Consider the following 17,121-nt stretch of genomic DNA (forward strand, 5'->3'; position numbering starts at 1 on the left):
GAAAGCATCAGTGAGGAAGAGCAAAGGCGAGCTGGAAGAACCGCCTCTGGGAAGCTGAAAACGAACTCTCACGTGCTTCGATACAGATGAAAAATTATATTAATAAATGTTTGTGATGTTGGCGACCATTCTCGATAACCTATCTGATAATGAAAAACTCATTTTTGAGTTAGTTAATGATGAAACATGGGCTTCGCTATTCTTTAAAAGTAAACCTAGCAAAGACATGTCAGCGTTGAACATTCTGCACTGATATTCCGTGCAGAACTAATCTAATTCTGCTTTTGTATTTTGAGACATTAAAATAAAAACCAAGCGACTGTTCACACGGACTTGCTGACCTCTGTGGAAATGACGATACGGTCAAGAACATTCAACACATTGACAACAACAAAAGAAACATGCTGAAACATTAAATGCACACAATAGTGAGAAAGTATTCTTTTCCTTTTCTTTCTCAAAGCTATGCTCCCCTTGCACAAACACACATAAAAGCTATCGAAACAAAAAAGATAAATACACTGGCTCCTTAGCTGCCCACATCGCAGCAGCAGTGTTCGCAATTCATTCGTAGCACAGAAGTCACAATCCTCAACTTATGTAGGAATTGCGCCATTAAAGTCTTGGATGTAGCGATAATAACTTGAAAATATGTTGCGAGACCTTTTACTTTAACATTTTTAGTAATTTCAAGCTGCGTTAAAACTACAACTTCTACTCCGTCCCATCCGTTAACCAATTTATCCCGTAAATGTTCGTTGAATTGTTACTAACCCCTGGATGTGCACGGTCAATTAAGGCAGTTCCACACTTTCATTCCACTGGGAAACGTTCGACTGTCATCTGTAGGTTTAGCCGTTAAACACAGATCGTGTTCACTCTTCTACAGAGGGAAATTTTATCAGCAAAAATTCCTAACACCACCACCCCTAATGCAAGGAGCCAGCGTACGGAAGAAGCCTAGCAACACGCTATCCTTGCTGTAAGCTAAGCAAAAGTGAGCGTAATAAGAAAAAAACAGTTGAATTATTCCAGATTCACTTTTTTCCCCCTAGACTGCAATTGAAAGTGTGCACAATAAGTGTCAGAGAACACTACTGCAAAGAAACCTCTCAGACGTCTCACGGCCGAGTCCGTTATTTCGAACGGGCATGCCGCGAATGTGGGGTAAAGAATACTTCAACCTGTCAAATCTAAGGACTGCACACACTACAGGGTTATGCGCGACACACACGGAGGGGTTACACACACAGAACAAACCTTAGTCCTTCTGGCATCCAATTGCTGCTATGCGTGGTGAGCAAAAAACACAAACAAATAAATGCACCAAAATCACAAGAAACAAACAAGCAAGCAAAACATAACAAAGAATAATAAACGGGCATAGAAAGACAGCAGAACATACTATCCACGCACGCTGCTTACGTCGCGTTGGCCTCAAACGGGCCGAGGCCGCATGATAATCAACGGGCCAAACCGAAGTGGTCAGACGTTAATTCCATTTCACTCCAAAACACCAAACCGTTCGGGGAAAAAAAAAATTGTTTCGAGTGTTTCATTGTAACATTAGCCATCGAAATAACTGTGTTGACTTTTTAAGCCGTTTAAATTCTGGAAGGAAAACCCCTTGACAAACAAAACGGCGGAGCTGAGCCACGTTTAGTCGCGCAATAGCGGCGTTCGCAGAGAAAAGAATAACAAATGTGGCAGGATGTAAGGAAAACAACGAAAGCATTAAATTGCTCGTGAAGCGGCGCAGGGCCCTCATTTGCGGGAACGCTCTCGCGGGAAGGCGTGGGGTCCTCGCTCATGAGCAATGCCATATCCATGCACCGCACACCGCTTTTCCAGGGGGCCCAGTTCCCCGTTCATTCCCTCTGCATTTCACCTAATGATCACGCTTTCATTCAAAGTACCGTGGCAGAAATGAACAATTAACCGAGCCTATTTCCAAACCCAGTAGGACCACAGGAGGTGTACACCATTCCTGAAATTTAAATCAACGTGAGCTCAAGTGGAAACGGACAAAATTAAGACGTGAAACACGACGGCGAAGCCGTACTTCAAAAATGCCTAATGTGGTGAACGGCATAATTTTCTCAGGCCAAGTACTTTTTCAAGTACTCGTCCAATCTGAGCACCATTTCCTCTCCTGAAATCTGATCTGCGAACAACACAGAACAGTAACACATTTCAACACATTTATGAAGGGAAAAGCAGGGAGATGTGGCCTCACAACATGTTTACATTTATTAGCTTACGTTTTTCTCCAAATGTTAAACTAATTACACTGATTTATGTATTTCTGTGGTTAATTAATTTTTACTGGAGCGATTCAGGAAAACTACCTTGATCAAGGGTGCTTCAGCAGGGGTGGGATTCAAGTCTGGGTCTTTCAACAGGGACAGCTCTAACTATTGCGCTACCAGCTGTCCAAAACATGGGATCAAATTAAAAAAAAATCCCTCAGGGTTAAATAAAGTTACTGGTCCCAAAGAGCAGAACTCACACACACACTTTCTGAACCGCTTGTCCCATACAGGGTCACAGAGCCTAACCCAGCAACTCAGGGCATAAGGCTGGAGGGGGGAGAGGACACACCCAGGACGGGATACCAGTCCACTGCAAGGCACCCCAAGGGGGACTTGAACCCCAGACCCACTGAAGAGCAGGACCCAGTCTAACCCAGTGTGCCACCGCACCCCCTAGCAGAAATGCCTTTTAATCAATTTAATATATATATACACTAAACATTTTTAATCAATGCATATTTGAAATTAATAATTTACGTGCCCTGAGGGGTGTGGTGTGGCAACGGGTGTGACCGGGGGCTGCTATGTGGTGGGTCTGGGGTTCGAGTCCTGCTTGGGGTGTCTTGTGATGGATTGGTATCCTGTCCCTGGTGTGTGTCCCCTCCCCCTCCAGCCTTTCGCTCTGTGTTGCCGGGTTAGGCTCCAGATTGCCGTGACCCCGCACTGTTTCAGACAGTGTGTGTTTCATTTATATGCCATATATTCATTTTACTGACCCAGCCCCAATTCTGTATCAAGTGGAAATGGGGGGTTTCTTCAGAGTCACTTCCTCTAATAACCTGTAGAGATTATAAAAAAAAAAAAAAAACCTTAACAAAGGGTGATATTTAAAAAAAATTAAAAAAATAAGAACTGAAGCTATCCGGAAAACCCTAAAATCACCTTCCCTGAACAGAACAAACAAGTGATGTGTAACTGGACACGTTCAACTGACTGATCAACAGCTCAGAACAATTCCATCAGTCAAGGATTTAGAAGAAAGCAGATATCTGCATTTTCCTGTGCAGCAAAAGGCCTCAACTAGTTAAATGATCAAACTGATATTGGTAGAAGGAAATTTACAACTGCATTTATCCATTAAAGTCTTCCAACCAAACCATGCGCTCACATTTTAATATAAAAAAATCCCATTCAATTACAGAAGAGCAAAACCGCCGTGCTGCTCTTCATTACTTCAGAGGCTTACAGTTATTTAACGGTGCCAAAATCCCTTGCTGAAGGAGCACTGTTTCCCTTGTGCACTTGACATTTCAACCCGATCACTTCTTAGCAGTAATTTCCAGTAGGCTCCAGCATTTGTCAAAGTCGTAAGCAACAATAAGCCTGTCCAACATGCGGACTTCAGCCAAGCACCTGTCGCACTCGCCCATAACTCTTGAGAGCATATTTCAGCCCTGGCACAGTTGGCATCTGTATTTGTACTTTTTGAAAGGCAAACTAATCAAAAACACAGACTGATAACGGAAGTTTTACATCATTTACTTTAAGAAGGGTTGAGTCATGGCTAGAGCGCACTGGAAACATCTGCTTTCAGGCATAAAATGCTGTCAGGTACACACACAAACACACACACACAATTATTTCACAGAGGCTTTTCACCAAAACAACTTCCAATGAATGTTTTTTTTTTTTTTTATGTACTGTTACCAGTCCACACTTTTTTTCACCAAGGTGACTTACACTTCTAGATACTCATCCATACATCAGTGGAACACACTCTCTCTGTCACTCACACAGTATGGGTGATCCTAAACAGCATTTCTTTGGATGGATGGATGGATGGATGGATGGATGGATGGATGGATGGATGGATGGATGGATGGATGGATGGATGGATGGATGGATGGATGGATGGATGGATGGATGGATGGATGGATGGAAGGAAGGAAGGAAGGAAGGAAGGAAGGAAGGAAGGAAGGGGTAGTGTAGTGGTTAGAGCTACTCCCTTTGGACCCAAAGTCTGCAGGTTTGATTCCTGCCTCTGGCTGTAGGACCCCTGAGCAAAGCACTTACCCTCAATTGTACCAGAAAAATTACCCAGAAGTATGACTGGCTAAATAATTGTAAGTTACTTTGGAGGGGAAAAAAGTGTCAGCTACATGAGTAAATGTAGGGCACTGGTATGTAAGCTTTGTGCCCCCAGTGGGCTACTCAAACAAATGACAAGTATCCCTTAGGCTTCTCATTAAAACTGAGGCACCCACCTTGCCAGATGCATGTTTACATGTTCACTGATGCCATGGGATAATATTAACAACTCAGGCTCTGTGCTTCAGCAGACAAAGCACTGTGTTGTGGAGGCAGGCTGTGATTCTCCTGGCTCCTGCCTGGGCAGTGAGATGTGCTGTGACCAGCAGATGGTGATATCCCTCCAGAAGACAAAAGCATGGGTACAAGAATTGTGCCCTTACACACTCTGCCATGTATTCTGGCCATATTTCCAGTCTTCAAGACACCAAACCATCAAGGAGTGTAGCTCTGGACCTGGTCTTTTAACTTTTTATACAGTAGCTCAATGTCATTTAACTTTTATCGAAGCATTACAGACAACCGTGATTAGCATAAACGATGGAATGAAGTCATTTAAATACATGTGTTGGGGTTACTTAGCCATGTAGACTGTCAATGTGCAAAGCGGTCAGACTCAAACCGCACTGTATCTGGTGACAAATGCACATTCTGACCAAGAAGGTGTGTTTTGAGTCTACGTGGCTAAATAAGCCCAACACATGTATTTAAATGACTTAATTCCATGAACGAAGGACTACCCTGACCAAGAAGGTGTGGTTACAGCAGGCTGTGTTCACCATGGCCCCAGCAACGATATCAGCACCTGACACAGCAGCACATCTTTCGAGAAAATATTTGGCAAAGATTCCTTTCGACCTTCCCCCAAGTGCATTAGACATAATGCGATGCTGGAAGCAAACAGCAACAACGGAGGCATTTGGAAGGAATTGCAAACATGCATTTCCAAAGCAGGGGTCCAAGCAAATCAGGTCCTCAATTCTCAGTGCTATACTGTCATGCTCTCCCTAGAAATTATATAGACATTATCACAAGTAAACAGCATTGTAATCACGAGACACCATTTCGTAGCCCCACTTTCTATCCTTCATTCATTCATTCCATTTCATTCATTACCACTATCTGCTTGTCCAGTGCAGGGTTTCAGTGGTCCAGAGTCTATCCTGGAAGCACATGGCAAACAGGGGTGTCGGTCTATTACAGGAAAGTGTCTCACACACACACACATTCAACAGTGAGATCCAACACTCAATCATATTCCACATAGCACAGCGCTGCCCCTACTTATCACCATGTTTACCAATTCTTCATTAAGGAGTGACTATTATGCAGCCCGCGGCACCCTGATTGGAAAACAAAGAAGTAAATGAAAGATAAAATGAGATAATTACACTCTTCTGAGTGTGAACAATACCATGGCACAGAAGAACCCAGTGTTATATAATGATTTCTTTGTGTAAGAGTTTCTCAATCTCTCTGAACAGTTTTGAAATATCAAGACTCAAGAGAAGCGTTCATATTTGTGCACAAAACTGGAAACTGTCTCAAAACCTTAGCCAGCACAAGCAAACACTTTCAAACCTTTCAAAAACAGAACAGCACAGCACAGTGACAGCGTCATACACTCACACACTACCCAGCACAGTCAGAGTCCTCACACTGTGCACAGAAGCAAGGAAGGCTATGGACACAATGTCACACAGTGTGACTCTCCCCAGCGGAGTCACGCATGCTGCCAAATTCCTAAACAGTCTGCCAGATTCATAAATTCCACTAAAGCAACCCACGTACATGGCATCATACATCTGGCGTTACATACTTTTAGTGCAGCGTTTCATTTTCCCATAAAAACAATAAGAATAATCAACACTGATTATGAACACAAGCATATAAAAAGATATGGTGTATTATGCATATACAGTATGCAGACATTGCATACACAACAGCGATTCCCTCTCCACACACACAAACACATACTGTGTATTTCTCACTTTGGAAGCTGAGAGAGGAAGTTGCTGGGTAATGCCATCTGCCCAAGTGATCAGTGTGTGTGTGTGTGTGTGTGTGTGTGTGTGTGTGTGTGTGTGTGTGTGTGTGTGTGTGTGTGTGTGTGTGTGTGTGTGTGAGAGCACTGTGCCATGTGTGGTATGCCTGCATAGCTTGTGGATGTAGTGAAAAGCAAATAGGAAATCTGCACTCTTTCATCATAGTATTAATGTGATTATCTGTCAGTGTTCCTGCAATTCTCCGAGAAAATCGGCACAAGAATATAGGCAAAATGGCTAAAAATTGCCATGGTCTATAGCATTATTATTACTTATTCAGCTGATTTTATTATTATTTATCTTACTGTATCCATTCCGGTTCAGTACCTTAATGATGGTACTGCAGAAGAAGAGAAAAAAAAAAAAAAACTGGGATTCAAACTGGAGTCCTCACGTTGCTAGGTGGTGGCTTTAGCCCCTGCGCTTCAGGTACATTTCCGCACTCCCTGAGTGCACTCATCACACAGCGTAGCTCAGAGAGAAGCTCTGGGAGAGAAACAAAGAGACAACAGAAAGAGCGAGACCATCACTTGTGAATAAATTGCTACTCTCTGGTACAAGTGAACCTGGAGCCTTATGGATGACGCCACCAGAAGCGGTCTCTCCTTCACAGCCTCCATTTACTGGGTCTTGCAGTCGCTGTATGACTTCCATCTCCCTTCTGCATCATTCACAGCCTTTTCAGTGAACAAGCCAAGTACAACATGGTATTGTGCTCTGACTTTCAAATGCAGGGTCTTTAGGGAAAATTCACACCGACATCTACAGCGTGGCAGACAGAGACAACTTGCTGAGAACAATGTTGAGCTAATATTAATTTTCCACATTCAACACCTGTCTGCTTACTTTTATCCACTGCACTAAACTCAAGAGAACACCACGGGCATTTCTCCTGGGACTGAAACCATCAGTCTTCATGCTACACATCTGTACCACTGTAATACATCATACTCCCTGACTACTTCAAAGCTACACATCTTCAGAGGGAGCGTTGAATGACAACCCACCCATCACTATACGTAACAACTTGAAAAGGCTCTATAAAATAGATACAATGTTACTTGTCCTGCGGTTATTTAACGGTGAAGTAAAAGGTGATGTTTAAATGCAAATGTGCCCCCTTGCCTGTTTCAGGGGTGACTTGCCGATGGCCTTATTCTTACCGGCGCATTCTGCACAGGTTCATTTTCTTCTTTTGTATCCTTTCTTTTGAAAACATATGTATGAAGTGCATGTACAGAAGACTTATTAAAATGCAAAAAGAAAGTAACCCATCATTTTGAAATACAGCCCTTTGGCTCTTTTACTGTACTGTAAATAACAAGCTAATAACTAGCTTCCAACTGGCACTTTTTCCATTAATATATGCACATCTTTCCAGTAGTTTACCATCACTTACAGCACAGAATGTGAAATGTGTGTATGGCACAGTCTATTCGTCAGCCTTATGCTTTTACCAAATGCATTAACTGTTATAACTGCCCATGGCGTGCGTGCATGCATGTGTGCGTGCTGCAACCCAACTCGAAACCTGTTATGATCACATTTGCATTTCCTATCAGAGTCAGCTCTCGAAGGAATTAAGTATGTAATGCTGGTAGTGTAGTGGTTAGAGCTGCTGCCTTTGGCTCTAAAGATTGTAGGTTCAAGTCTCACCTTTAGTACCCTTGTGAAAGGTACTTATGCTGACATTCCTCCAGGGGAAAAAAGCATCTAGCTGTATAAATGCAAGTAGTGTAACACTATAAGTTGCTCTGATGCATCAGCTGAAAGAGTGAATGTAAAAATAGGCAAATAAAATTGATGATAGCTGGTATTGTAGCAGTTAGTGCCATTGCCTTTGGCCACACAGGTTGAAGTCTCACCTCCAGCTGCACTCTGGAGTAATGTATTTACCCTAAAAATTGCTCTAGTAAAAAAATATATATCCAGCCAAATAAATCAATAAATAATTGTAAGTTGCTTTGAAGAAAAGCATCAGCTAAATGAAGTAATGTAATGTGCACCAGCAAAACTGTGGTAACAGATAAATTGCTCTTTCACATACTCTGAAAAGCATCTGCTAAATGAATAAAAGTAGCTGCTCTCTGCCCAGCGAGAAGAGGAGATAAACGAAAGTCTAACTACGCAAGAGCAGTTTTGTTTGTCGGAAAAGGCAATGGTCTGAGAGGCACAGAGGGGTCCCATCATTCCTCCCTCCTCCCGCCCGACTGACGTGTACTATGTAGGCTTCCAACATGGGGCATGGAGGCAGAGGGAGCGAGAGAAGTCATGAAAACCATCTGCTCCCACAATATTTGCATGTAACACCTCAACACTCTGTACTGTCACTGTCGCGCTGAAGCAGTAAGAAAGCATATAGAAGAAAAAAGTTCCTTCAGGCAAAAAAGACAGAAAAAGAAAAGCACTTTTTTAGCAGTGAACAGCATGGTTTAGTTATTTGCTTAACATGGTACAATATTTATTTCATTAACATTAAAGTCTTAAAACTGAAGGATCAATTTTAAAGGAGAACTAAAACAGTTTATACACAGGTTTTCAAGATGATGTTACTTACGGTATGACTTGTTTCCTTCTCCTGCAGTCGCAATTACAGTAATGCATTAAGGAAGCCACTCTACAGCCAAAACCTTCTCCTGCAGTTGCAACCGAAAAGTTGCACATTCACATTCCCTGACGGGCTCTACTGGCAAATCCCACAGCAGAGCACTTACCCTGATTTACTTTCACAAAAGATCGAGCTGTACGAATACATTAAAAGCTGCCCCTTTCTAGTCGTTTTGCATGAAAGCGTCTACAGAAAGAGTGAATTACACCATGGTCCAAAAAAGCCAGAGACTTTGCCTGCACACTTGACTTCCTCAACCCGAACTGTCAGGTTTGACAGAAGAAAACTCATGTTAAGCTATGGAGTTTCTATATTGGGTCAAAGTATATGAAAGTGTGCCATACACTTCACCAACTCAAGTGACCTGATTTAGTGTGAAAGCTTACTTCCATCCCAGCATAGCATGATGAAGCACCTCATAACATATCACACAAATTCATTTCCTTCTCAAATAAAGAAAAAAATGCAGCAATCATCTGAGTGCAGTCAGTATAGCCAAAAGTAGAAAAATGGCAAGTATTGATGTAAATGTAGAGATGTCAAGTACAGCTGCCTGAAGGCAGCTAGTAGTCTAGTTGTTGAAACTACTGCCTTTGTACCCAAAGGTTACAGGTTCAGTCCCCACCTCTGGCTGTAGTACCCTTGAGCAAGGTTACCATAAAGTTGCTCCAGTAAAATTACTCAGCTGCTTAAAAGGGTAAATAACTGTAGGTAACTTAACACTATAAGTCATCTTGGAAAAAAGCATCAGCTAAATGAATCTCTGTAAATACACAGAGGAAAATACTGAAAAGGCTGGAGTCACAACATCAATGTTCTGACCATAACAAAATGCCAAATTCATGAGCTGTTACTTTGTTCTCATTTTATTTACTAACATTTGTATGAATAATTATTTATCATACATATGACTCTAGTAATTACTGTAACTATTGCAAGTTCCTGGCAAGCAATTCAGTGCTGTCGGCACAGGTACAATTTGTAATTTCAATATCATTTTTACTTTAGACATTTTTTAAAATTTGCATTCAATGTATTCAACTTTTTGAAGAATAAAATAAAATTATTTCAAAACAAGAAGCATGCAATATTTAGCCAGAGAACTATCATGACTTTCTAGGGTAATAAAGTGAGAGAATTGTCCATCTTTGTAAAATTTTAAGAAAGCACACTGCACCATAAAAATATATATCTGTTAAGTAAACAAAGTGTAAATGCACATAACGGTCATGATAAACATGGAAATGCAGTAATTATAATGATTATAATTAAAGGAATATGTGATCACACACATACAAGTCAACAAAATGTTAAGTGACTTATTCACTGATTAGTCCAAAAGACTAATGTAGGAAATGTAAGATGAAGATTACTATTACTGTCAAATATAAATAGCAAGGGTCACAAATAATCCCCACACTAGCTTATTTAAATAAATCATATCACATTTTCAGGACACGGCATGCAATGTAAACACAATAAACAGACAAGTATGAACATATGCAGTACATACAACTGTTTGAAACGTGTTATAGTCCAAAGTTATTGAATTATATTATACTGTATAGTGTGTGTCTGTATATAATTACATTACAGATTTCATAATTTGTTTCAGTAGGCTTTTTATGAATAAGGCATTTGTCTTTTGGTAACTTAACACTTTAAATAGTTTAAAATTAATTCATAGAAAGTTTACTGCAGCAACTGAGGTTACTGGCTGGGTGAAACTAAGCCGATACTGGCGAAACTGGGGTGGACCACAGTCCTAAGGTGGTGGGCAGAGGCCAACCCAAGGTTATACTGCTGGTGCTGAAAATGCAAACATGTACAGTGGTGCGATACAATGTATGCTCTTCAATGAAAGGTTTTACTATCTAGTTCATCTGCAATGCATGCATTCAGCAGGATAACAACCACCCAGCCAATCAAATCTGACTCTGTATCCCCACCTGTAGCTTTAAGCTGCAAACATGGATAAAAACAAGTGCTAACAACGACACAGGAGCCCAGGAGTAAAATCACAGCCATAATACTGTAGGAAACACAGTAAATGCCTATCCCTCTCAGAGTCCACCTTGTCTTTTCTGGCTAGTGCTGAAGAAATGCCCTTAGAGGAAAGTGGAGAGACTTGTAGAGCGGTGTCCGATACACTAATCCCTATGGTATAATTTTAGCCGAGCAGCTGTTAGAAACTACTGATAGAATTGCTCCACTACAAAACCAAACTCCATAAACAAATAGGGAGCGGACTACTAGCACTTTGTCTAATACTTTAATCCTCTTAAGGAAAAGCCTTTCTTATATGCCAACTTTTCTTACTGGGTTAATCACTGTCAATACCCACTTCCTGCAATTTTAATGCAACACATTGAAATAAATCATCTCTTGTGATCGGACATTAAAAAGCAACATAGTACTACCAGTGACTAATGCACAAAATGAAGTCTCCCTTCAGCTGTCAGAGCCCAAGATGGATTAAACAAAGGATCAATGGCATGTCTGACAGCATGAAAGTCAATGTCTATGCATCGAAAAAAACCAAATAAAAATTCTAAGCAAACTCTTCCCTAAATAAGCAGGCTCTTCCTTTTGATGAATTACTCACATCAATATAATTCAAAGCCCATTAAAGGTCATGAATTGTTCTCCACCAAAGGCTCTTCATCAAGCCAACTACATTCCTATCCCTTCTCCTCCAGCATCTGTGAGTGGGTGGCAGAAAGGTGACTTCAGGCAATATTCTGAAAATGAAAGGGAGCGGCATAATGAATCCGGGAATGTCTGAGTTACGTCATACTGTTCAAATAGCAGATTTCTGCAACCTCCTCCGCTGTCCTTTTCTTGGCAAGCAGCACAGCGGCCACCTTGTACAGACGGTGTCTTACAGAGGGTCCACGCACGAACCACAGCTTGCGGATGCTAAAAACTGACATCGTTTTAAACAGTGTCACAAAAAAAAACACAAAAAACAGCACAAAAAAACCAAGAACCCAAATACCCAACACAGGATGATACTTAACTGTTAAGTGTCTGTTTCCATATCAATCAACATTATTATTAATCTTTATAATTATTCATTATTGTTGGTCTGATGCAGGGTTGCGGTGGTTTGGAGCCTATTCCAGAAGGATAGGGCATGAGGCAGGCAGGGTAGACCCTAGAAAGGGCACCAGTTCATTACAAACACACATTCATTCCATTACACAAATATACAGAAGGCAGTTTAAAGTCCACAATTCACCTGAAAGAAATGACTATGGGTGAAGAAAATAGCACACACACACACATGCACAAAACCCATAAGAACATGGCAAGAACATGCAAACTCCAGGCAGACTGAGCTGGATTTGAACCCACACTCACTGTGAATAGTGAACCTATTCACTATCCACGCTGATTTAGCTAAGTGCAATAACATAAAACCAGTTGAAATGTAGACTGTGTGATTTCATTAGTTTTCTCCCACTCCGCCACTGCATATGCATTTCTCAATATATTTTATTCTCCCAAATGAACACACAAGGTTGGTCGAGAGTCCGTACGATTTTATTCTACAGATGTAACCCTCCACATACTTCAGCCTCGCCTTATCATCCGGTGCACCACCATGCCGAAACCCCTCTAAAATTCCCATTTCATAGCCAGTCTCTTAAGTCGACCTGCTAAAATCCAGAGCAACAATTTAAATTCAGACTCGCTTTCTTTCTTTTTAGTGGCATTCGTACTGGTATTCTTTACATTGGTGGTTTATGTACGTCATTGATTCTGAGCTTTATTTATCTGCCGTTTATACAGTCTGGATCAGCTGAAGCGAAGCACGACACTGGTTCAGAGGCGTTTCACCTTGTATTGAGAGAAAAGACGCCAGAGTTCAGTACATTGCAAAACACTGAACCCAAGTGATCTCTTGTGAACGCAATACTCAGGGACGCTTTCAGCACATCACTGAAAGGCCACTAAAGACAAGCTTTCATTTCATTATGATTCTTCTCCCAAAGTCAATACACATGCACTTAAAGCCTCTGATTTATTGCTGCACTGAATTTTACCAGGCGAAGTTTGAGGAGCCAGGCCAGAAAGGGAAGGTAAAGTGAAGGGAAAGAAACAGAGAAGAAAGAAGCTCACATCCACCAAGCCGTTCCTAAGATGCAGAGGAGATAAACAAAACTTGAGGTATAATTATAAGTGAGGTATAATTACTGAACTCTACCAGCACAAAGAACATATTTACATTTTTAAGAAGGGTTGCAAAACTCTTTACTCAATGTGAAGAGTTGACCATAACAGCTGAGGGCCAAACGTGTGCAGATGGGTCAGTAACTCAGGTAGGCAAACTAAATTGGTTAAAAAGAGGTCTTTAGATAGCATTGACAGCAGATGGTGAGGTTGAGGTCACTGAGAATCAAACAATGGTAACTAAGAATATAAATTTAAAAATTTCACTCAATCCTAAAAAAAAAAAAAAAAAAAAACACTGGACCACATATGGAGTGGTGATTAAATTAGGAGTCATTTATGTAACTATTACTTGCTAGCAAAGTTTTTCTTACCCCAGTGATAACATAGTAAGATAAATGCCAAAGCTCATGTACCCCCAGATAAATAGTGCCGTGCCTGGGAACAACACAGTACCCATAATAGTTTTCACACACAGCATGATTTCACAAAAACACACACATTATTTAGCTTCATCTGAGGTTGTTCCTCTCCTGAAGTTCACCACAGAAATGAAGAACAAGCTGGGCACATAAAAGTTGTGGGTTAAGAGTCTCAGCACAAGTCAATATGCCCCTAACAGCTCCCATTCAACACATCACCTTCCAAAGACATGGTGGGAAAATGGCTCTATTCCTGACAGAACTCTGTTCTTGCTTGACAGCATGGTGGCTCAATGTTCCACGGTACTGTATTGAAGCTTGGCTGAGCTCTGACAGCGTACGTCAACCAGATGTCAACCAAAGCAGTGTGCAGTGACTGGCTGTAAACAGCTCAGCAACTCAAAGGAAGCAGCAGTTTAATTACCTGCTAGAGGTTCAGCATGGTAACACAACAAGCTCTATCCACTTAACAAAAATAAGACTTGTATGACCCTGCATGGACATGCATTCATTTTTATAAAATCAAAGAATTCCTAAAAAATTTTGAGAAATGTAGCTAATTCATGTTGCAAAATCACCCTATTAGACAAATTTATATTATGAGAGGCATTGTGGTAAACAATAATCAGTCCTCAGACAAAAAAATGTGAGTTAAAATTTACTGAGAATTAAGTCGGGTTTTCAGTATTCCCACCATCGTTACCAGTAGGAAAGAAATACATTCTGATCTTAGTGAAAAATTATACTAGTCCTGTATCATGACCCTGGCTGTTCTAAAATTGTCCCCAGTCATTAAAAGAGCAATTCAATACAAAATACAGGTGCTTCCCGACTTACGATGGTTCAATTTAGGATTTTTTTGGCTTTACGATGGTAAGCTGGCGACAGACATTCAGTAGAAGCTGTTCTTTGAATTTTGATTTTTTCCCAGGCAAGCAACATGCGGTGCAATACTCTTTCACAATGTTGGGCAGCAGTAGTGAGCCACATCTCCCAGTCCGTCACGCATAGGTGCGTATTAGGTGTATTAAATGCATTTATGACTTACGATATTTTCGACTTACGATGGGGTTTCGTGGAACGTAACCCCATCGTAAGTCAGGGACCACCTGTAATATCGAAAGGAGCTGGAGGCCACTTAACCACTCTTTTTTTTTTTTTCCAAAGAAACTAGTATAAAAGAGATGGGGGCCTTTAACCATTCCTCTAAGTGTCATTAGGACCCAAGACACTTACTGGTGAGTCAAGGACGGACACAATTATCAAAATCACAAGGAAAAGTAGATTCAATAAGATGCCTCTGAAATAAAGAAAGGAACAACAATGTCTGGCCAAAGGCTTCTTGTATATTATAATCATTATAATACATTGCGGGAAGCAATTAAGCTTCACACAATCAACCTGAGAAAGAAATAAACATGAAGATATGTAATAAAAATGGATGCAGTACTAAGAAACACATACGATAACTTTAGTAAGCGTACATATATAAAGATATTAAAATCATTACAATGTACCACAAACACACAGAGTCTGAAAGCGCTTGTCCTGAGCAGGGTCGCAGCAAACCGGAGCCTAACCCAGCAACACAGGGCACAGGGCTGAAGGGGGAGGGGACACACCCAAGACAGGACACCAGTCCGTCACAAGGCACTCCAAGCAGGACAACCACCAGAGTGCAGGACCCGGTTGAGCCCGCTACACCACCGCACCCCCCGTTACAATGTATCATTGAACTACGTATTATTACTTGTTTAAAAGCACAAATTTTAACACATCAGTAGGGATAGGTCTTCTCAGTATCTTCTGTAGTTTATTGTAATGAATGTTAAACACAAATAGTGAGCTTGTCATCGGGACTGTAAAACATTATCTGCACGGTAACAGTGTGTGAACTATTCTCTTTTCCTATGAGAAATGCCAAGGGTTTCCTGACAAATTCTTCAGCATCTTTACGCGACATTTGTTTCGCCGGAATTCTCTGTATACGTGAGAGGCACGACTCTCGGCAGGGGAGAAAAGGACATTGACACGTCACCAGTTTTTCCCCAATATAGCAGTCCTTTGCATCTTCCTCTCCTTCTTTTTCCCAATCCCAGACTGACTGAATCAGGTCATGGCTTCCAAGTTTCACAGACTGGGGGTTGCAAAAAAAAAGCGGTAAAACCGGGTACATCATCTGCATCCTCTTCATAAGGCTGACACATGACTTCTAAGCTGCAGATGTGTACAGAGGTGCCCAGAGCTGGACACCAAGGCGAAGTCTGGCAGTAGAGTGTCAAACCAGCAGGGAGTTTTCATTTTGTGTTGCTGAATTAATTAAACAAGTCTAACAGTGTGATGAGAGACAAGAGACACTTTGATAGGAAGGACATTTTACAGGATTAAGAAACCATGATTCAAAAAGGACCTGCACAACAAAATCAAAGGAGTTTCAGAAGGTGTGAGGACAGAAATGGAGCAGGTATGAAGTTCCATCGAGACACCATGGCAAAGGGGCAGGGTTGGCAGGGTACATTAGAGAGGACAAAGGTAAAACTTGAATCGCCACACTCCACACAGGTCTGTTCTGGTGTGACAATCAACTGCATGAGTACAATCAGGCCCTGGGGGGTATTTGTTCACAAGTCTTTTCAAAGCTTCTAGCTATGAAAGCTAAGCCACCTTGAACAAAAGACACAAGGTATTGTTTTATTGCAAACGGATTAAAAAAGGAACATGAGACGCTTTAAACAGCGTGACACTGACAAGGTTTTTCACCATAGAAAAAGCAATGAGATACATACAAGAAAACATAACACAGATGTCCAATCATTTTTACAAGTCATCTTGACTAAATAAAGCTTTCTCCTGTATTTAATGGAACATGAAGGATTACATAAAAACCAAACAATGTACATTTTAACGAGCCACTAGATTACGGTAATAATTCTAGTTTTCTTTGAATAAGTGATCCAGCTTTAAATTGCTGCAATAATTAACATTTTCCACTGTCCTCATAACCATTTTAACTAGTTCATAAAACTGCTTTTCAGATGCACTTTATTGCACGAATATTTCATAAACAAAAACGACATCATAATTAGCATGTCTTGAAATTAATCTTAAAGAGAGACTGGTGTTCAGAGTGCTGATAATGAACCACTATCGTGAAAGGCAGCTGTCTGAAGGCTTCACACAGAACTGTCCCTCTTTTATTGTGCATGAATCAAGTCTTACTGACATTCAAAACTCTTTCAGGCACCATGTAACAAACAGACGCACTCAGAGCGCTCCCATTGGTGAAATTAGGTCTCGAATATGGCTTCTGCTGCTTTTCATCTTTTGAAAACAGCCTCCCCATTGTTGCTTTAACCATCAAGGTTGCTGGAAATGCACATAAAGCTGTTTGCAGGATTCAAAGTTACACATTTACCAAATGCCACTACATACACTATATAAATTTATTTTATAGGGAAAACACCTGCAACTACTAATAATCAATTACAGTATAAGGTTTTTTCTTTAAAAAAATAGAAGTACTTAGTATC

At 40.9% G+C, this 17,121-nt stretch overlaps 1 protein-coding gene across 19 annotated transcripts in view; it reads right to left on the reverse strand.

Annotated features, from left to right (window-relative positions):
• LOC108925612 (ERC protein 2) overlaps window positions 1-17,121 on the reverse strand; it is a 238,838-nt gene that overhangs the window by 209,216 nt on the left and 12,501 nt on the right. For 13 of the 19 annotated variants that reach the window (XM_029249231.1, XM_018737688.2, XM_018737680.2 and 10 more), the window contains one exon: window positions 1,261-1,287. The exons of 5 other annotated variants lie outside the window; for them this stretch is intronic. In XM_029249231.1, coding sequence (XP_029105064.1) covers window positions 1,261-1,287 — 27 coding nt within the window. The remainder of the gene's footprint in view (window positions 1-1,260; window positions 1,288-17,121) is intronic. One more of the 19 variants, XM_018737676.2, reaches the window with a different exon arrangement.

Source organism: Scleropages formosus, chromosome 2, assembly GCF_900964775.1.
Source record: "Scleropages formosus chromosome 2, fSclFor1.1, whole genome shotgun sequence".
Lineage (NCBI taxonomy): Eukaryota > Metazoa > Chordata > Actinopteri > Osteoglossiformes > Osteoglossidae > Scleropages > Scleropages formosus.